Source organism: Lepisosteus platostomus, chromosome 4 (assembly GCF_059453375.1).
Source record: "Lepisosteus platostomus isolate fLepPlt1 chromosome 4, fLepPlt1.hap1, whole genome shotgun sequence".
In the NCBI taxonomy this organism is placed as follows: Eukaryota; Metazoa; Chordata; class Actinopteri; order Semionotiformes; family Lepisosteidae; genus Lepisosteus; species Lepisosteus platostomus.
The window spans coordinates 66,344,543-66,368,039 of NC_142614.1; the positions used below are offsets into that span (position 1 = coordinate 66,344,543).

Here is a 23,497-nt window from a genome sequence, read left to right on the forward strand (position 1 = left end):
TATAGTCATCTAAATTAATGTGTTGAATCTTGTTTATTTGTTTTCACTGGTGTTTTCATTGCATGTCGGTATCATTTGTTTTTGCTCTATTTCCAAACATTTCCAAGTGGATGTCTTGTCTAACATAAGGATGTTCACACAACAGGAAGACAGATTGACAGCTGAAAGGAGGAAGTGTGTAGGCTTTAATAAACAGCAGTTGTGTAATAACAGTAAATGCCCTATATTAAAATAGTGTTTATTGATTTCTGAATCGTTCTTACAGTATGCCACCATTTGAACCTGTAATGTTCCAGTGTTGAACAGTTCATACTGTGTAAGTTGTCCATTGCTTCTATTGAGGAATAGAGGCAACTCTGGGAAGCCAAATACACTGTATGCTATCTGTCAACATGACAATGCATGCTCACAAATGGCATAGATTTCAGTACATTGTGGCACTGGATTTTGAACTGTTAGTGTTGTAGTTCAGATCTTGTACCAACTGACTTTCTGTTTGGTACAATAAATGATGCTTTCTCCTGGAACTTCAGTGTCATGGACATTTGTATTTTGGTTTTGCACTGTATTTACATATTTCATATGTACTGTGCTGGACCCTGTGCTTGGCACTGAATTTACACATTGCTGCCTTTTACTGTGTAATGCTGTTTTAACCAAAAAATAGTCATTGTTACAGCTGGATGGTTGCATTAGAGAAACTATCTGAATAAAAAGGGTTTTAAATAATTGGATTTTGGATTTAAAGACTTAGATTATCTTGAGTGAATGCTATTAACCCACCCTTTTATTTATACTGTATAAGCAAAAATGGAATTACCTGCAAAGCAAACACCCTGAATATGTCACGTTGTTTAATAAAAAATAGAAGAGAAACACATCAAGGGTTTGGTGTATTTCTTGAAGATCTGTCTTCTGAGATCAATCTTTTGAAAGCTCTATTATTCATGTTTTTTTTCTTCCAATTCAATAAATGTGACACTTAGGTCTCTGGAAGGTCTCTTGGTTTTTGAAAATGTCTAATAATGCATTTTAACTTAAGTAAACTTAAATACATTAACATTATTACATTTGTGTTTTAAATTTGCACACTGAAAATACAATTCTAACATTTGTCCCCTAGTATTCCCTGTTGTATAAGAGTATAAGAACAAACCTTAAGTCTTCAAAGCTCATCATTTCCCTTTTCATTTTATACCTGCTAATAATCCCGGGGTGTTTCTCGAAAAGAGTAGGGGTGTAACCCCGGCATCCTGGCCAAATTTCCCATTGGCCCTTACCAATCATGGCCTCCTAATAATCCCCGTCTATACATTAGTTTCAATTACTCTGCTCTCCTCCCCATTAATAGCTGATGTGTGGTGAGCGTTCTGGCGCACTATGGCTGCCGTCGCATCATCCAGATGGATGCTGCACATTGGTGATGGTGGAGGGGAGTCCCCGTTACCTATAAAGCGCTTTGAGTGGAGTGTCCAGAAAAGCGCATTATAAGTGTAAGCAATTATTATTATTATTATTAATATTCAGTATGTGATGTAGTAATACTTTCCTACTGTATGTACCCAAGTGTTATCTATTGTCAGTGCAGAATGTAGTTTTAATAGCTTTCCCATTAATATCCTTGCTTTCCTCTTGCTAAACAAACATCCAAGGTCAACGTTGTTTATTACTTCAAAATCTCAGTCTCATCTGTCAGTTACAAAGATTGAAAAGATTAAGTTATATCAATTAAATCTTTATAGGTCTTGTTCCTGTTCTTAAAGAGGGTCTGATTGCAGTTTTCCCCTAAAATTTGTATATATTTTTTATTATTAAAAACCAAAACTGTATGGCACATTCTGTAGCAGGGTTTCATCTCAACTTTACTTGGTTTTTATTCTTTAGTTTAAGGCATATAAAAGCATTTTTTATTGTTTTTATTATGTCTGGTGTTTTATCCCAGGTCTATGTTATTTACAAAAAGGGTATTTAAGGGCTAGTGAATGGATAATGCATTGGACTAGAATGCATTGGACTAGAAATATTCTGTTTAATTTCTGATTGGCAGAATTCTTCAAGAATGCAAAAATAGCCTTTTACTGTATTTGATTAGTATTCTTCCAGGTTTCAACAGTGTGCATTATCATCTACAGTTTCACATTCTTTAGAGGAGGTACAGGGAGTTATTCACAAAACCTGCCATCTGTTTTGCCATGATGGGTGGTAAATGCAGTTACCACCCTGTTGTGTATTTTTCCACTTCAGAAATTGGGTTTACTTGCATGCCAGTTGCATTACTCTGACATAAGGCAACAGCATGAAAATACCTATTTTTCCTCATTTGCAAACTGCAATCGATTTAATATTAAATGTGATTATAACAAATGTGTATAGAAAATACTGCTCTGCTGATGGTGCTTTTCAATTGGAATATTCTTACTTAATATTGTTTTATTTTATTTTTGAGTGATTAGTACCAATGTCTGACATTTTTGATATATTGTACAGTATGTGTTGTTGTTCCAGGAAACTGTTGTAGTTTATTCTGGGAACAATATTTGATTTCTGACAGTCACATATCTACAGTACAAGCCAACTTGACCAAGATAGTTAAGGTTATAGTTAAAAAAGTGGACTTTTTATTTATCTTTCAACCTGATATGTTGGCCTGTACATTCAAGCTACAAAATGATCATTTCATTGTTTGTAACCCTGACAAGAAACAAAGGCTTCAACTTTAAATCATTGTTAGAAGTTACACAGAGAACCAAAGAGCAAAGCCTTGCAGAATTTTAATGTTTACTGTACATGTTTAAAAATTTCTTGTCATATTTTCTTAGATCGCAAAATTGCCTTATATTTCCTTGTTACTAAATTATTTCTGTAATACGTGTGACTGCATTCTTGAAATAGCCTATTGTTACTGTTTATATAACATACAGTACATGACATTTATGGTTCCATTTGTTTCCATTGCTATTAGTGATAGCACTCCCTACTACAGTCGAGCAGTTTATCATCGATTTGGCAGTTAGCATCATTTGCCTCTTTTTCATATTATTGATCAGTTTCACAATATTGCCTAAGACTGCAACTTGAGAGTACCTTTTGCAATGAATCTTAATTATTAATTGTTTTTGTTTATTTCACTTTTCTCGTATAGTTATTATTTTAGTGTATTACTGAATGCTGTTGGCTATTTTATATTGTAGTTTCAGCTTCAGTTCCAGAGGTGAGGTATGAGGTGTATGGGTGAACCATCCCAGTTCTTGTTCTTGTTCACCTCCAGATGTTGCTCTAGTAAGAACCCAGAGTAGGCCATTCTGCCCATGTGGTCTGTTTGGTGTTTAGTAGCTTTTTAATCCATCCAACATTTTTAAATAATGTCAAAGTTTCTTCGAAGGCATTGGCTTTAACCACAAGGTCGGGTAGCTTGCTCTTGCAGTACTTTGGATAAAGAAATGCCTCTTGTTCTTGGTTTTGAAATGTATTTCCAGATAGTTACCTCCTGTAGCACCTTGTTCATGTTTCACTGTTCACTCATAAGAAGTCCCCTGGATTGACTTTGCCAATGCCTGTAAGGATTTTGAAAAATTGCAACAGCTCCCCTTGAATTTTTCTCTTTTCCTAACTAGAAAGGCTTAGCTGTTTCAGCCTTTCAATGTAGAACAATCATTTAAGCCCTGGAATGTGCCTGGATGTTCTTCTCTGGACTGATTCCAGAGCAGCCACATTGTTTTTTTCTGTGGACCAGGTGATACTTTAACAGAATGCTCTCGTTTGCTAATCAATGTATATTTTAGTAAAACAGCCTTGTCAAATCTGAAACATTCTAACAGAGTATCATTTTGGGGGTAAGCCTTTAATTGTTCAGTCAAGAACAAAGGGTGAAGTCCTAGGACCTATTGAACATCTGACACATGTGCTTCAGTAAAGTTAGGTCGGTACAACTTCAACATTCTTTCAAATGAGAAGAACAGCAATAGTAATGTGTTTTATCAGTTACTTAAAGTCCAACCTCATTGCAATAATACTGTTTCTTAAATCCAAGGATGGTACATAATACATTTTAGAGTTATCATGATGGTAGTGGGACAGGCCAACAAGCCTTCTGTCATAGATAAGAAAAGCATGCAAAAATTCTAATTATGCTCCAATGATGGCCTCAGGTGGCTCAAGAAAGAAAATTCAAAGTAAATTGAGAGCAAACGTATTAATATCACCTTGGAGTTGTACCCTGTGTCATGTAGCTATTTAATTCTGTCGGTTATTCAGCAGTAATGGCTTTAGTACTGTACTGTACAGTATGTCTTCATCTAATTTGCAAGGTTAGATTGACATTTTCAATTAGTGTAACCAAATGTGATTTATATCAGTTTATTGGTAAATGTTTCCATGGTTATTCCTTAATTTGTAATGCATCTCATTCCTGCTAATCTTTTCTGTCTTTTTGTTTTTGATAAAATCTTTGACTGGTTTCCTGTCGTCTACAGATATTTCAAGGGAAGCCTGGTTTCCACAACAAATGGTGTTGGGTGCAATTAACCATGAGTTAGTAGAAAGGAATTCTCCACAAGCATCATTTTACAACACAATGGCAGTGAGAGCTCTAAATAGTTTCTGAAATTGTCTGTGTGACTTTAAAATCATTCTGAGACTAGATATTTCCTTTGCACCTCGGAAGTATATCATTCAATATTAACAAATATTGCAACATTAGAAATAAATGAAAAACAAAAACATACAATTTACTTCCTGTTCATTCGTACATACAGAATCCCAATATAGTTATAGTAATATATAAGTACTGTATAATATACTGTAGTAATACGTATAGTTAACACATCTGGAATAAAGTTGCAGTACATTAGTAGTTATTCCCTTTTTTCTGGATGTTGCAGGAGCACAAAAGGTGCTTTCACAAAAGATGCAAGCTGCAGATCCTCTCTATTTAATATGACAGCAGAAGACTTCTCTAGATTTTGAAAAACCACTGGCATTTCAATATTACCACTATGTTTCAACACAATTAAATAAGATAAATGAAATTAAAAATATGTCTCTAATGTCTAATGTCTCTAAAATATGGTAATGGAAATACTAATCAGTACAATACAAAACTGAGATGCTTTTAACAAACTACAATTTTATTATCTCACTTTAATATTAACTTTATGTTGCACTGTTAAAAGCTGCTAATAATGCCCATGAATAGATGCAATGTTTCTACTTCAATATGGACTATAGGAAGTATCCCCTGAGCTATTTCCACTCAATGCTCTCTTTCACTTGTTTGCTGTTTTTCTGAATATTTTATTGGGGATGCCTTTGCAAATGATCTAGTCTAGCTCTCAAGTGTTTGAAAAAATACAAAAACAAATTGAACTATGATGAAAATGATTTGGAGATTTCCAGACTAAGAGATTTTCAGGCTAGATTAAGTAAAGTGATGGTAATTAAAAAAGACACTGCTTGAGATACTCAGCCATGTTTAGTAAAGCTAAAGTAGATGTGTCTGGTGAGAACAAGCTCTTATGGAATGACAATGCTCCCAGCTCTTGTCTCCTAGGATTTCCTGTACTGCATAATCAGGCTTTATAAAATTTGTGATTGAAATATTTGTTCATCATGTCTAATCATTCAGTATAAATCACAATTCTTGATTGTTTCATGTGGTAAATGTTAAAAAAATAATGGCACTTGCAAATACATATGAAAACTCATTTACCGTAAGCTCTGGAGGACACAGACAAGCAAACATGCAGGCCGATGCTTACTCTGCATGTTTCTATGCATTAAGAAAATGATAAAACAGCATTTATGAAAAGCACCGCAGTGACACTGTTTCAGGCTCTCTGAAATTACTGCAACAGTGAAGAGGTATATAGATACACAGATCTATAAACCACAGGAGCTTCAGAACAGAATTGCTTTTTAGAACATTTATCTGCTTCTTTCTTTCTCTGTGGTTGACAGTGTTTTTATTTATACTTTTATTGACTGATGTACAGTAGATCCTGTGTGATTCTGAACATGGAACTCTGTGAGATGCGCTGTTTTCTTACCACCTTCTCTTATTATTATTGTATTGGTACTAAAAAGATAACAAGAACAACGTAGATGGAGCTGTATTTTAATGCCAACAATAATAATAGCGTTTCCTGATGGGATGAAGGGGCTATATGGTTCAGAGGACATTATCAAGAAGCAGTTAAAAACAAACACCTCTGGGTGCTGTAAAAAGAAGGGAAGTTTGATATTCCATTTTGTGGCATCAAACCTCCATTTAAATGTTATACCCCAGCAGGCCACATCTCAGATATGACCAATTAGATATGTACAGTACAGTATAGATTGGATAGGTTGCTTGGGGACTGTGCTGTGCTGCAGGGAAGGGGAAATCAGGACAAGACTGAAAACTGAGTCAATGAGCCTATCAGTACTATAAAAAAGCAAACATGCAGAGGAAAAAAATAATCAAGTCCAATCAGTTATCGCAAAGTTAAATGTAATCATGTAGAGCATGATCAAAACTCATAACCACTGTGGGGAAAAGAGAGTGCAGAAGGCAGGTCAAACAAGTAAAAAATGCTGACATCATGGTCAAGCTCACAATAAACTTAAATATTTCTAATTATAAACGATACTTTCAGTTGAATGGAAGTTATTATTTGGAACTGATTTATGATTTTGTGATTAAATCGATATTCAGGAGGCGGACGTGTTGGAAAAATGTTCTGTAAAATCCAGATGGAGTGAGGGCTGTCACCTGGACCAACTGTCTTGTGACAACCTACAGTACTGTACATTGAAACATGGTACTTAACTCTCCACAAATATGTCAACAATAATTAACATGTAAAACCATCTAAGTGTCTTTCTCAGTGCCTGCAATTTTAATTTTCCATTGGCAAGGTGGTTTGGCAAGAAGAGCTTAAAAAGGATTAAGATCCTTCTAAATAGATGTTTTCTTTTAGCAGTCAGTGTCTAAAAATGAACTGTCCATCAAATTACCCATATGTTTTTAATTATGGAACATGTCTATGGTTTATAAATATATTAATATTTTTATCATAATGGTCTTGCTTAGCCAGGTGATGATTGTGTTCTGATACAGCTGGTGTCCAAGAGCAGCGTTAAGTAAAACAAAACAAGGCCGATGATTGTCTAAAGGAAATCCAAATTCATCTTGGAGTATCCTGGGAGAGTGTGAGCAGGAAACCGTTCTTCATGGGACCCGATCATTGTTTTGAGCCAATCCGACGTGCAGGAGCTGGTCCTTGCAAGTAACCTCTCTCTGCGTGTGTTTCTAGGCCCCCTGCGTCTGGTTGTCCCGACGGAGTCTGTGTCATCGTATATTGGCGACACGGCCCTGCTGAAATGCGAGGTGTCAGGGGAACCAATGCCCCTGGTGCGCTGGCAGAAGAACCGTGAGGACCTGCCACTCATCTTTGCCCCAGAGAACCGAGTGCTGGTGCTGCCATCTGGTGCCCTGCAAGTCAGCAGGGTGCAGCCCCCTGACTCAGCCACATACCGCTGCCTAGCAGAGAACCCTGGGAGCTCCAGGACGGGAAGCGACGCGGAGCTCAGAGTACTGCCAGGTGAGCCTTAGAGACGTTTCAGTTTGAGAAGAGCACACGGGAAAGCAAAGCACTATTTTGTGTTTATTGCTGAAATCTCAAGAGAGAGTGATTTATTTTCCAGCCACTGTTACGAACAGCTCTGTTAAGTCCAAAAAGAACCAAAGTGCTCAATAGCAACACTGAGCTACACACTCACCCACCTGTGCACACTTCAGTTATGTATCTTAGGCAAGTTCACACACTTTTTTAAGATTTGAGGTGCTACAAATCAATCTAGATGTTAACATTCATATTGGCAATTGATTTGTTGTAAAAGACCACATATTCTCAGCAGTTTATTCAATTCAGTCAAATTAATGTTGCTCTCATTAATCACTTGGTTTCTCTTAATAGAAAGCTACAAACCTTTAGGTGCATGAAAATTGGTTGTGGTTTGTGTATACCCTGTGATGGACTGTTGTCCTGTCCAGGGTGTCTCCTGCATTGCGCCCATTGCTTATCGGATTAGATTCCATCTCCCTTGTGACCCTGAATTGGAAAGCAGTTAGAAGATGGATGGATGGATGGAATTTCTTTTATATTGTCCGAAACACTTTCCATGCGTGAAATATAAAGAGACGTAATCAAGCTGTTTTATGCCACTGTTTCAATGTTATACTTCAACCTAACATGGTCAAGGATTGCCATTTTCGGCAAGTTCACTTGATCTTGGCCATTCACTTTATCCCTTGAAGGCCCATGTGTTCCTTGGGCAACTGACCTTTGTGTTTATTACACTGGGACAGGACACCAGTTAATAGTTAATAGTTGAGAAACCTGGACTGACCTTCTTCTGCTACTTTCTACTTCTGGAACACATCATTTGACAGTTTTTTCTTTTTCAACCCTTCTACTGTACGTAACCGAAATTTCATAATAGGTCTTACAATACAACCATGGCTTCAAGAAGTAATGAATCATGCTTCCTAGATATACAAGCACATGCTGGTCATCTGTGTACACATTACAGCTTTTAACACACTATTTCATGTTTGTTCACAATTTATTACATCTCATCTGCCACCTCATTCACGTAGGCTGTGAGCACTGTATGTCAACATGCTCATTCACTCCTTACTAGTTTGCACTCCTCTTTGCGCATTTAAACCCAGTTGTTAGCAGCAAGAAGCAAAAGATGCTGACATTTCTTATATTTTTATCAATTTCCCTATACTGTATTTGGCACATTTAACATGTAACTTTGTTGCAGTATATTTGTCAAATTGTTGTTGTTTATCAATGATAGTAAAAAAGCTTGTTTGCTTGCACTATTAGACATGCATTTTCTTTAAAAAATCTGTAGACTTTTACAAGTGATTTGGGATTGTCTAAGTAACAGAACATCCTCTCTAGAAGAAAAATCAATATAGAGACGCAAGCTGAAAACATTTAAGAGACAGAGAACAGTGTAAGTTTTAGAGATATACTGTATTACAGGAATATGTACAAAAGAGTGACGTTTAAAGAGACTTGGACAAAATTATTCATAAGACAGATAGTAAATGAAATGTAACAAAGTTAAGTTGCAAAGCAATTCATGCAGTTAATTAGATATTATTATTTTATTCAGAGCTGCAGGAGGGCACACACAAAAACAATGAGATGTTTATTTAGATTCTTCAGTCCTTATCAAGACAACATGGGAAAGCACTCATATAGCAAGAACAACGCCTGGGTACAGTATATGAGAAAAAGTTCCTGAATTTAAATCCAGGTACAGTAAGTTATGCTTAAGCTTTACAATGCACTTGTAAGACCACAGTTATAATATTGGCTTCAGTTTTGGTCACCACACCGCAAAAAGGATTATATTACATTGTTAGAGAGACTTCATAAAAAAGCAACAAAAATGATTCCTTGTGTCGGGGGATTTTCATACAAGACATGTTAAGGAAGTTAAATCTCTGGAGTCTAGAACAAAGAGGATTGAGAGCAAATTGTATCCAAGTATACAAAATCCTAAAGGGATTTTGCTAAGGTAAGCTAGAGCCAATCCAGGGAACTATTTTGTACTCAGTAGTGAGACAAGAACATTGGTGACAGTTTAATACTTAAAGGGAACAAATTTAGGTTCAAGAATAGACAATGTTTCTTCATATGGATTTGTGGGTATCTGATATAGACTTGACAGTCAGGTGGTTGATGCCCAGGCTATGGATGCTTTTAAGAAATTGGGTTTAATTTTGGATTTATTTACAGTAGGGACAACATTACCAAACAAGCAACACTACAATTATACCTGTAGCATTTAATCATTATGATGTTCTTAAAGAAGTTCGAGTAGGTAGCTGTGTCAGCATGTGTAGACTGCAAAGGAAGAAGTAAAGGTTTATTCTGTGCTGAAAGCAAAAGAAAAGAGATATAATGTTTTAGCTGTGAAGCTGTGCCAGATTACATTCTTATGTTTAAAATGCTTAATTACGTTCTGGTTTTAAATGAATATTTGCATTAAACGTTTCTGCAAAACTGTTCACTGGACAAAGTAGCACCTCACCTCTGTCCTTTGATTTACGTAAGTGCCTAACAGAAGAAAATAAGTAAAAAATCTGCATTTACTGTACATTTCAAACAAACAAACAAACAAACAAACAAACAAACAAACAAACAAACAAACAAACACACCACACATGCTGTCACAAAGCTGCAATACATATACTTTAAAGACTACAAAAGATCTGTTGACCTCAGATCTTCAGGTGTAAATTACCCGGTTGCAGTTCTGAATAATCAATGACATTCACTCCCTCAGTGGAGCATTTTTTCAGGGTAAAGAAACTGTCTCTGTCTCATTAGTATTATACGGCCGTTGAGATGTAGGGTTGAAAGATTATTTGTTACCTTAATTACACATCACATTGCTTTTTTTCCCCCAAGCGCTTAATGTGCATTGTTTGTCTAGTGTTTTTATTCTTAAGTGAAAGATCTTGGGAAACAAAAATGAATTGGCAAAGTTTTCTTAACTTTTTTTTAGATTTGAAGACATTTTATAGAAAAGGAAAAAAAATAATGAGCATACACCTGGAAGAGCAGACTTGCACAATAGCACTAGTACAAGTGCCATAATGCTTTGTACAAGAGCCATAACAACAGTATTGTCAAAGGCAGTTTAGAATGCATAGCTTTTATTATATGCATTGTAATCTGCTGCATCTGCTGTCATTTTTAATAATGGAATTGCAAATCATTTTTATAATAAAAGATAGCATCTTTTTTACATATTCTGTGGACATAGTACAGTATTAGGTGATGCATGATGACAGTTTTAAAAAAACATGTGCTTGCTGCAACTGATTAAATACTTTACCCATTTTTCTTAATGCCATTGGCTTGAACATTTTGTTTTATCACATTACATGGCAACATTTTATTATACCCCAGTGTTTCTATGAGATATAGTTTTATTTATGAAAGAAACAGGTAGCATCTTTCATCAAACAGCCAACTCGGGTTTCCATTGCCCATTTCTCTTTTCAAGAATTATTGTTGCTGCCGGCACCTCAGGGCTTGAATATGTTTTTTAGAAATCAAGAGTAAGTCATTGCTTTGCAGATTATTTTAAAGTACATGCTGCAATATCAGACTGGTTTCCTTAAATACATAAAACCATACAGACATTTCCTTTCCCAGAAGTCTGCTCAGGTTAATGTTACAGTATACACTGTATTTACAGTATATCTATTTAACAAGTGTTCCTCAGAAAAAAAGGCCATTTAAATGATGTTCTTTTGATATCTGTATGCCAACTCTAATTGATTTTATCTAGACAATATACATTTTCACCCTATGCTAATGACAGGTAGATGTATTTAAATGTCATTATTTGGCTTCACATTTTAGAAAATAACACTAAAATACAGGTGCCAGTAGTTCTTTTGAATTTATAGAATCTCATGGCCAAATTTAAATTAAAGTTAACTTTTATTCTGGTCATTAGTTCACGGTGCATTTTTGAAATTTTGAAATGGTTTTAAAATAGGATCAACATAGTATACCTGCAAAGTGTTATACTGTGCTTAACAATAACCACTCGTTATTAGAAAGCTACTTATTCATGGTAATGGCATCGAGAAACCTGAGGCCATCTCGGCTATCCTTAAAAGACAACACCCTGGACAGGATGTCCTTGCTGCCTGCACATACAGTGACAGTTTAGGAACATCAACTGGTCTAGAGTGGGTGGCTTGGTTGCATAGTTGTTCGCATTGCTGCATCACAGTGCTGGAAACTTGGGTTCAAGGTGCTCTAGGTGTTCTAGGGTGCTACCTCCATGGATTTCTTATGTTCTCCCCGTGTTTTATGTTCTTGGTACTCTGGTTTCCTCCGACAGTCCAAAGCCATACTGATGGGTTATTTGGCTTCTGGCTTCTGTGTTTGTGTCTGTATGTCTGCCCTGCGATCTTATCCAGGGTATATCCTACCTTTCACCTGTGGCTTACCAGGATAGTCCTTGGTGTCCCCGCGACCCTGAATAGGAATAAGTGGTTAGAAAATAAATTAATAGATTGATGGAATGAATTGAGATGGCAGGTCTTGGAGAGGTGGGAGGAAACCAAAATACTCAGCACAATTCCATGAGAACCAACTTAACACCGTAGACACCACAGTCAGGACTCCAAAGACCGATGGCACCCATTCATTAATATCTTTATATAAAAAATTAGACCATTGCATGTCATAATTTGTTGTAGACTGTTGTAACGTGTCACTTGCTGGATTATCTGAAGACTGTATTAAGTTGTATTGGTATTGGAGTGTGTACAGTACGTTCTACTACACTCTTCACTGAATCGTCACTGGCTCCAAGTGTTCTTTTGCACAGAATGTAGGGTACTGTTAACCTATGAAGCTCTACAGGCAGGCTCTAGCCCCACAGTCTTTCTCACTCTGGTCTAAGGTCAGTCTTTTCCCGCAAAACCAAACAGAGAATCTTCTTTTACTGTATGTCTGTTTTCTAGTCATATCTAAAAAGCTGTTTTTCAGAAATGGTAATATATATTATACAATCATCTTCTGCATTTGTATCTACATTTTTTAATTTGATTTCATTGCATTTTATTAACTTTATCACTCATTGTTTGAGTTCTGGTCTTACTGTTTCTAAATTCATAGTGTGTTAATGTTCCTTTTATATAGTGCTCTTTATGGCAGGTGCCCTAGGGTTCTTTACAGTAAAGTAAATAGACAATAATTGGAAAAAAATGAAAGAGAAGCTAGTCAATCATTTTTCAAAATAGTTCAAAATAGGGCAGCACAAACAAATACATTTGCAGACTGGAATTAAGACTTAGGTTTGTCAGCATTCCCAATGAAACCTAACATGATGTGTAAAAGCTTTTATCCTCCCAGTTTTAAATTTCTTAGGAATAATTTTAACAGTATGCAGGTCTAGAAACATAAAAAGCCAATATTTCAGAACCCCATATCTCCCTGAGTTCAGGTAGTTTTTGATTGGTAAAAAGAATGTTAAAACAATAAGAAACAGTTAAACCATTTGGAGTCCAATTTAGTGATTCGGTTATTTGATACGTTGCAAGCAATGAGAAACTGGCTTCATGTTGTTAAACAAGCAGAGCAAGTGACAGAAGTGCAGTCTAACAAGAAGAATTAAAACATTAACAGGAATTTCAGCATCTGTTTTGAACATCAGAGGTCTTTAGTTATGTGCTGTTCTTTAATATTAATGAAACAAGCTTTACAAAACTTCTCCACCTCCCAATAAATGTTAATGTTTTCAGATTTTGACAGCAGTTAAGACATTACCATCAAAGAAGATTTCAACATGTTGTTGCCCAAAAAGCATTTTTTACTAAAGCATACAGTACTTACAGTATAAAAAGCTTGAAGCTATCTACTGTATAAATTGATTTAATTTGGTCACTGAGATAACACAGAGACTACACTTTCTGTCTTCGGAAAAGAGCAGTATGTTTGGAAATCACTTCTGCGTAAGATTTTTAGCTTACTAATCTAAAGGTCTAAAGGGAGCCCCTATAACTGGCATTAAGGAACAAGAGACCAAGGTCAGAGACCCATGAAACTTGATAATGATAATGCTTCCTTGCATTTATACAGTATAGTGCTTTTCATCTGAAAGGATCCCAAAAGACTTAACATTTTAGGAGGAAACCTACAGTACTTCCTCCATCCACTCATTAGGTGTTACACAGCAGCCACGAGCACAGAAGGCTCTCTAAACAGTAGATAGAAGTGGCTTCACTATTTTCATTGAGAGAGAGAAAAAGGCTAGTTAGAATGTAAAATCCAAGAGTGAAATTTTGTTTATACCCTAGTTTTAACCCCCTTATTGGGGTTTAAACACCTGCTCTTTTAAAAAGTGCAGTGTGATCATTAATGACCAAGTAGGCAGGACCTGAGTTTAATGTTTCATCCGTAATTTGGCATCTCCTACAGCATGAAGTCCCTGACCACAATACTGGGGTATACTGTAGCAACCTGGTTTTCCTGGGAGGTGTCCTTTTTCTGGTTGAGTTTCTGTGGTCTGATTAGATAAGGTTACAGGATGGTTATACCTCTGTGAACTGCACATTAACTTTTCCTAAGGTGCTGCCTTTGATGCTGATGTAGTTCTGTGTACAACAACATTTTTCAATTCATACTTTTAAAAGTAGCAGGTATCAATAAAACTGATTTTTAAGCATGGAAACACAGAAGAAAAGGTAATGACTTAGATCAAGTTGTGTAAATTAGGGTATAATAAATATACACTTGTCCGTTTGCTATCAGAACTGAGATTCAATAGAATCTTGCTAAAGCATCTATAGATAGACAGGAGTGTGTATACTAACTCTTGCCTTCATTCTAAAACTATCCCTAACCTTCATCTAAAATTAATCCTACTGAATGTGTGGATGCTTTATTGACATTCTGCAGATGTTCAGTTCATAATAAATTCATGATCAATACAATAACCTTTATTTATGCTCAAGCATGACAAGTGAAAATTGTTGCATACCTTAATAAGGCTGTTTCAGTGCAGAATACAATTAATTTCTCTATCTTTTTTTCAAGGAAAAGTATATTAGAAGTAGACCAGTCATTTTCTATATCACAGGGGGACCTCTATTAAAAGAATGGCATCTTATAAAGGAAACTTCTTTCAGATTAGGGTATAGTATTGTGTTAAGTGCGTGCAGTCACAATGAATTATGGGTATGAATAACAATTACCACTTGTCTAATCTAAGAAAGGCAAAACAGCTCTGTCAAAGCAGCTGGTAGCTTTGACTTTGCACAAATTGTAGTATCTATTGCCTATAGCATAGAGATTGAATGAAAAATAATTAATATTCATGTCCATAATGTAAAAGAAGGAAAGACTATACTTACAGTGCAATGCAGTCTTGTGTTACTTTACATTGTAAGTACAGTATAGTCCTTCCCTGATCTTTTTATTTAGCAATATACTGCACTATAAATAAAAAATAATTTCCCTTTCTCAGCTGTAGCGTCTTTAACACCTTTTGCTTCTCTGTAAAATACTGGAGCATCATAGAGTGGTACACTCTTATAGTACTACTGTGGATACAATTATGACTTATTTGGTTAGTGATGTTACATACTGTATATAATATAGCATCAATCACATGCTCAATGGGGGTCTTAACTGCCACTGTGAGATCCAGTGGGCTTTCCTAAGGCTTTCTGTTTTTAAATTGCTTTTAAATTCTTTGCTGTGCAGATTTGATTTTGTTTCTAGTTATTTTGAGCACACATCCAATCACCATACCCTCCAGATTAATTTAATCTTTGGGAGAGATATTTTCAGATGAAACAACAAAAGTGGAGAAAGGAAAGAGTTATTGAATGGTTGGTAATATGTTAATGTACGTTCTCATGTTATGTTTTATTAACTAGCTTGTTATAATTAAAGGTTAAGGTCTCTATTTCAAGGGGTTATAATCTGAGGGTTTTAAACCAGAATTGAGCTTTCAACAAAGTTACTGAAAAACCATTATCTTTAGTCTCTACATTCTGGAGTACAGCCATATTTGTATTAAGATTGTTGGTGTTAGATGAAACCTGATAAAGATAAATGCTTCTTCCTACTTTCATGGTCCATAGTAAGTAAATTATCTGGAACATAAAAAACATGTTACAAACAAGAGGTCATTCAGACCTTCAAAGTTGTTTGTTATCTGAGGATCTTATCCAACCATTTAAATGTGTTCTGTAGATAGGTTTAACCTGGGGGATTATTTTATACTTAGTAGTGAAACAAGGACAATCGTCACAGTTGAATACTTAAAGGGATTTAATTTAGGACAGAGAAAAGGAAACACTTTTTACCTAATGAGTTATGGTTTCCTGGAACAGCTTTCCCAGACAGCTGGTTGAAGTTCAGTCTCTGGGCATTTTTAAGGTTAAATTTCAGTTCCACTGAACTACTAAACTACAAATCAAGCAAGACAAGATGGACGAAGCAAGGCGCTGAATGGCCTTGACTCATTTGTAACCTTTGTTATGTTCATATGAGTGAATATAAAGCAACAACACCTCTTTGGAAACCTGGTGACCAAAATTGTCTCCAATATTCTCAATGTGGTCTTATGAGTGCAAATACAATTTCAAGATGGCTTCCCTTGATTTAAATGCTATTCAGTTTGCCCTTTTATTGTTTCCTGACATTTGCTAGAACAATGGTTCTAAAATATAAATAGGTAAAACATTAGCATAAAGACACTGGTTATAAAAAGAATTGTGTTTTTATATTTTGACAATTTATATATTCTAAACCAGAAGTATTTATGCCTGGTCCTGGAGAACTCCTGTGCCCTCTGGTTTTATGCTTCAGGAAAGGTCTTAGTCACGGGTTATCAGATTAAATTGTTGTAGTTGAAGCCTATTTTAAACTTTGCTTTTAAAAAGCTACTAAAAAGATTAATTGGATTTGTAAATGGAGTCATCCCTATACTAATTAGCGAGTTTCCAATCAGCCCTTATCCAGGTGTGTGAGCAGAAACGATGTGACCAACTCCATGTAGTACCAACTGAATTCAAGCTGAACGAAAATGCTCACTGCTTGATACAGTACATTGTTATTCCTAACTGTTTCTGTTCCTCAGAATCAGGTCACCTAATAAGAGTTTTTTAGTCAGAGATAAGGGAGCAGATTCCTAATTAGCAAAATGAAGAGAGAATGCATAAAGTTCTGTATGCTGACATTATTGAAAATAATGTACCTTAGGTCTTTTTGAAACCAGGGCCAGAGTGCAGAATAAATAAAAACAAGTAAGCAGTTATAGCAGCAATTAGCACTGGACACTGGTGACTTTTGTCTAAGAGCCCACTTAGACAAAAACCAGCAGGCAGAGACAAAATAAATGGCAAAGTGAATACGAATACTAGTATCTTCTGCAATGCAAATAAAAATGTCAATCCAGCACTTGTAGTAAGGAATTTTTCCATTGCTCTGTTTTTTTTTTGCTTGCAATTTAATGAAAATAGCCTTTTTATGTACTTTTTCATCTAACTCACTTCCGTAACGAAGGATTCATTTTTACATTATTAGCCAGAAAAAAAAGATTTTTATCAGAATAAAAAGAAGAATCCCTATAACAGAATTTAATTTAAAAACAATTAAAACAACACTTTATTATTTAAAAATAAAATAAAAGCATAATGAATACATTCATTTTTTAACTTACATAGCTAATTAAACTTGTTGATATATAAATATATTAAATGCTACAAAAAGGTATTTTGCTAAATGCTAACTGATTTTTTTTTTGTTTTTTAATATATTAGTTATTTGCACTTTGGCTACAAGATGTGGACTTTAACGATGATTGTGGAAGGTGGGAGTTTAAATGCGGTAATTATTGTGTATTTTAATAATTGTCAGTGGCAAGTTGCTGTTGGGCTTAATCCATAGTTCTGCCACTGAAAAAAAAAATAGTATAAGACTCCACCTTTATTCTGTTCTTCAATACTGAATCTTTGCCATCTGTGGACAGGTGATTATTGAGAAATGCTTTATACTGCTGGGAGAATTTAGAATTCATGTACAGTAAATGCCTAGTGAGTGTTGTGTTCTCTGTTTCGCAGAACCTGGTCTTCAAAGAGTATTGACATTCCTGCAGAGACCCATGAAAACTGTCACTTTAGAGGGTAAAGATGCCATTCTGGAATGTTCTGCTTCTGGCTTTCCAACACCTACCTTCATATGGATGAGAGGCAAAGAACTAATCCAAACAAGGTTAGCTTTTGCTTTTTATATTACTGAAGTTTTAAAGTATAACCACGGTCATCAAGGTTTTTTAATTTTAATTTGTAGTTTAATTATTGTTGTAGGCATACGGTATGTACAGTAGTATGAACAATTGTTTTATTAAAATTGCTCCCTGAGATAATTGTCAAATGGTTGTCATGACAGCTTTTGAATTTTGAAGGATACAGATTTTAATTGATTTGAAAGAGATTGAAAAAATGTGAAAAAAAACTGGTTTGAGTTAGTCCCCTTTGGAGCACTGACTTCTATTCACTACCAAGTCCAATAGAGAGAAGGAAGGAAATCCTAATGTTACAAATTAATCTGCATGTTATTTTCAAAGTGATTAAAAAAAACTTAAGGTTCTGGTTAAGTACAACATCCTATGGTGATGTGACCTCAAAAATCCTAAGGAAAAGCAGAAGAGTCAGTAGCTTATTATTACTTATTTCTTTGGCATACACATTTAGACAACATCTCTCACCTATTTATACAGCTGGGTATTTTAGTGGAACAATGCAGTGAACAGAAGCAGTGTCTCACTTGAGATCTCAACCCCAAACCCTCCAGTTACAAGAACCCTAACCACTGTCCCACACTGCTGCAATCTGTTGTGCTTTTTTGTTTTATAAAGAATATTGTGGTAATACTGTAGTGGCAATACTGCATTTGTGAAAACTTATAACTTAATCAATAGTGTTCTTCATATGAGGTATTATCAGCCAATTGAAACCGTATATCAAATTTGAACAATTAAAACAGTGATCTAAGTTAATGGTGAGACAACAAGAACTTTAAAATGTATAGTGCCAAGGGTTATTTTGCCAAATTGGCTAATTTAAATACCAATATACAAATTGAAGATGATGAAAAGACAAAAGAAGCAAACCCAGGTAGCAGCATCAAATCTTTATATTTGGAAACAAAGGAATTGCACAAACAACAAATGAAATATAATCTGTGTGAACTTTCAGGAAGCAAACTTCATTTATAAATCAATGTCATACAACAAAGCATCCTGGAAAGAAATAATAATTAAAAACATACATATCCGGCACGCTGGAGCTTGGATTCAAGTTGTAATACCTATTTTGTTTGGCTGTCAAAACAGTCAAGGAAGCACTTGGCTTTTCGACTAGTAGTCATTGCAGTGTAAAAGCATTCAACAGTTGATTAAAAGAATGTATGCATATAAAAGAAGAAATACACAACATTAATTTAGTTACTATGTGGTGGTCATCAAGCCCAAGCAATATCTGAACAAAGAAGACAGGTTATTTGCAGTCCCAGTTCCAACAAACTGGAATCATCACTGACTTATCTCATAGTCCAGATCTAAGATGGACCGCCAATCATCAGCTATGACTACAGGTTTTTAGTCCACAGTGTGATGCTTTACAAAATCCACCACTACCAAGGCAAACCATGCAGGCCTGTAGGATTTATATGTAGCATGTAGCATGTAGCATGTAGATATGTAGCAGCCATATCACCCTGCAACTCACAACTGGCAACCCACTGAAGCTAAGCAGGTGTGAGCCTGGTCAGTACCTGGATGGGAGACCTCCTGGGAAAAACTAAGGTTGCTGCTGGAAGAGGTGTTAGTGGGGCCAGCAGCAACCTTAGTTGCTGGTACTGACCAGGCTCACAGTGGGGCTCACCCGTGGTCCATGTGGGTCCTAATGCCCCAGTATAGTGATGGGGACACTATACTGTAAACAGGCGCCGTCCTTCGGATGAGACGTAAAACCGAGGTCCTGACTCTCTGTGGTCATTAAAAAATCCCAGGGCTCTTTTCGAAAAGAGTAGGGGTGTAACCCCGGTGTCCTGGCCAAATTTCCAATTGGCCCTTACTAATCATGGCCTCCTAATAATCCCCCTCTATGAATTGGCTACATTACTCTGCTCTCCTCCCCACTGATAGCTGATGTGTGGTGAGCGTTCTGGCGCACTATGGCTACCATCGCATCATCCAGGTGGATGCTGCACATTGGTGGTGGTGGAGGGGAGTCCCCATTACCTGTAAAGCGCTTTGAGTGGAGTGTCCAGAAAAGCGCTATATAAGTGTAAGCAATTATTATTATTATTATTATTATTATGTTTTAACACAAACTGTGAGAAATCACTGAGACCCCACAAATCAATGAGCCAGCCTGTCAAGTGTACTTCCTGCATGGCTACAGCAAGCACGCTTAGGCTGGTGTAAACAATATCAAAGAAAGACAGTGTTCAAGGTCCTTACCTTGTCTGCAAATACTGCACCTTCAATAATAAAAAGATATGGAGAAAAATATGGTATGTTTGCCAATCAGTTTCTAGTTAATGCCATACAATGTTGAGCAAGGATTTACCAAATATGCCTCAATATGCTTTGAGGCACTGAAAATATGTGGATTCGGGGAAGTTACTGGATAGTGAAGCTTTTCAGATAATCTGATTCATAATCGCTATGTTTTCTCTTTTTCTAATGGCATAAGGATTTTTCTCAGAATTGTTTTAGTTCAGCCTCTTCTCTGTGACCTACAATTCAAATGAGATTTATGGTTTTATACTAAAACGTATTAATATGTATTGGTTTGTAATACTATGCATTTAAAGGAAATTCGTAAAGTGCCCCATTTAGTAAGTCTGTTTGAAAAGCACCGTAATTTAAATTGTAAATGCAATTTGTGGACATTTTAGTATTCATACAAATTTAAGCACATTCTGTCATTCCTCCCTAAATTTCCATTTATAAGACAAAGATTGATGCATTCAGTATACAGTTTGATGTAATGAAGTAGAAGGGGAGATCAATGCTGTTTTGCTCATTTCTTTTTTAACTTTAATTTGCATGCTTACAAAAATACATTGTCTCCTCAGGTCGAAGAAGTACTCCTTGCTTGGAGGGAGCAACCTGCTGATTAGCAGTGTCACTGATGATGACTCTGGCACTTACACCTGCATAGCATCTAACAAAAATGAGAGCATCAGTGCCTCCTGTGATTTCTCTGTCCTGGGTAAGCTCCCTCTTGTTGCCTCCCTCTGAGCCAGATTCTGTTGTTTGTAGTACTGTCACATTGAGTTTCTTTATATTTTAGCTGCGTTCTCAGAATCTTGGTTATATTTTTCTCTAATGGCGCACATTGAGCCACTTAATTTTGGAATGCAGTGTCTTATTCTTTATTATTTACGAATGAACGCAAGTTTATTTTCTCCTCTGTTTAAAGAGGGGGACATTTGAAAGAACAAGAGAGATTTTAAAATGGAGACCAACAATTTTCCTTTCTATTTAGGAAGCTAAAAACACATCTGGTACTGGCTATTCTGTGTCTACAATCTCCCTGTGCATCTATATTTTGATTGACAAATGCAATTATTGCGGCTTATGACAACAACGCGTGATGTGTATTAATGTCAACTTATTTATGAAGCATTTCTGTAATATTATTTTCCACTGATGCAAAGTGATCTCTGCTTGGTCAGAATTATTTAACGTATTTTTTCTGATCATAATCCTTAGATCTAGAGGTATTTCTGGCAAAGAAAACAATTACATTTGCACTTTGTAATAAGCAGATTTTAAGAGAATAAATGAGAAAATGTTTTCTATCCACAGTTATATAAAAAACAAATTAATTTGTGGGCTAAAAATATACCCTGATCTTATACAGAAATAACAAAGAATGGAAGGCTTGTTGACTATCACCTTTTAAATAAATTCATCTTATCGTTTACAGAAAGAATAATATATCCCTCTAAGTTTTATTCTGTACAGCTTTTAGCATTCCCATATGCTGTATATTCAAAACAGATTATATTGTAAAACAGATTATGAATATGTTCTACCATTTTGAAATAAAATAAATGAACAAATGAATAGAAGTTAGGCTGAAGCTGTAGCTAAAGAGAAACAACTCAGCACAAATATCCTTCAGTAACAAAGTTTTTGAAAAATAAAATTACCAGTAATTTTCAGCGAGTGAATTTGTATTGTGTATTGATTTATGTTACCTTTCTTATGAACTGTTTCCTGTAGAAGTTCATACTATGCAATATCTGCAATATATGCAAAAAAAACCCCCATATTATTTAGTGTTGTACGTTACATGCCATATGCTCGAGTAAGAGTCTTGGGTTCATCATATGTCTCATTTAACATTATTCCTTGTATTATTTTTCCAGAAGAAAGTAAATCAATGCTACTGGGATTGAACTACTTACAGTAAATGAATGACATATCATACTTTAAGACACAGAAAACCACTAGTGAAGTCCTTGTTTACATGGGACTTGTATGTAAGTATGACAGGCACAAATTGATAAAGGTTTATTATGAAGTTATGCTTATATACGTAGAACACATAAACTTAATTCTCCATAGTTCTAATTCTCCATAAAGTCCATAGTTAATTTGTGAGAAAAAAATCTGACTTTATCTGCTGAGTCGGAAGAACAAGTCTGTGGAAGTGGTGAGGATGTTTGAGGTTGAAGAACAGGATCAGGCTGGAGTTTGTGTATAACAAGTGACTTCAAGGAGATAGGGTGTATTGTGCAGAATGTGAGTGCTGAATTGTTTTTTTTTTCTGTTGTGAGTACTATACACAGGATTGTTGACAAAGTTGTGAGTTGTTGCCTTTTTTAGTGGGAGGAATTTGAATTTAGGGGTGGGAAAATACAGTACTACAGTATGTATTGTTTTCTGTTAGTTTCTCCTTTATTAATAAAGTCTAGTTAAAACTCAAAACACCAAAAATATTCTTTATGTATGCCTATGGATAGATACTATAGGTGTTAGAATTTCACTGTACAGACTGATCATTTATGAATGTGTACTCTATACTGCCAGTAGTTATAAACAGGGTGCAACTTTTTTTAAATAAAATAGCACAATTCCTTATTTAAATGAAATAATTTTCTTTTGTCGGTTGCTAAATATTTTCCTTTGTCAGCCGAATTAACCTTTGAAGTAGATATTGCAGAAGTCAAGCTTGAATTTTCGAACATCTGTTCCTTTTTAAATTGTAAAATAAATTTGCAGGCAAGAAAGCCAAACATTATCACCATTCCAAGAAAATGTCATGTCATTTACCAAACCGCTTTTATACCATACAGTGTAGCAGGAAGCCGGAGCCTACCCAGCAAGCAACGAGTGCAAGGCAGGGTACAGCCTGGACAGGGTGTAAGTCCATCACAGGGCAAATGCAATCCAGTCATGAGGACAATTTGGAGGCCACAGTAAAGGCCAAGGGGGGAAATTTGGCCTGGACACCAGGATAACTCCCTACTCTTATCAAGAAATGCACAGGGATCTCTAATGACAACTGAGAGTCAGGACCACAGTTTAACGTCTCATCTGAAAGATGGCGCTCACTATAGTATGGTGTCCCCGCCACTATACCAGGGCATTAGGACCCACATAGACTGCAGGTTGGGTACCCCCCACTGGTCCCACTAACATCACTTCCAGCAGCAACCATTGCTTCCCAGGAGGTCTCCCAACCAGGTACTGACCACGCTCAACCCTGCTTAGCTTCAGTGGATAGCCAGTTGAGAGCTGCAGTGTGATATGGCTGCTGGTGCCAAGAAAATGTATATTTTGGAAATGTATAGAGTCACATCTGTCAGTGCTGAATTTAAATGTTTTCCATAAACAGGAGCTGCATCATGATTATTGGGTTAAATTCAGC

The 23,497-nt window shown here is 35.9% G+C and overlaps 1 protein-coding gene across 2 annotated transcripts in view; it reads left to right on the forward strand.

The window, feature by feature from the left end:
* Nucleotides 1–23,497, forward strand: part of dcc (DCC netrin 1 receptor) — a 377,917-nt gene that overhangs the window by 149,408 nt on the left and 205,012 nt on the right. For both annotated transcript variants that reach the window (XM_088630328.1, XM_088630329.1), the window contains exons 3-5: nt 7,293–7,580; nt 17,666–17,816; nt 20,691–20,827. In XM_088630328.1, coding sequence (XP_088486454.1) covers nt 7,293–7,580; nt 17,666–17,816; nt 20,691–20,827 — 576 coding nt within the window. The remainder of the gene's footprint in view (nt 1–7,292; nt 7,581–17,665; nt 17,817–20,690; nt 20,828–23,497) is intronic.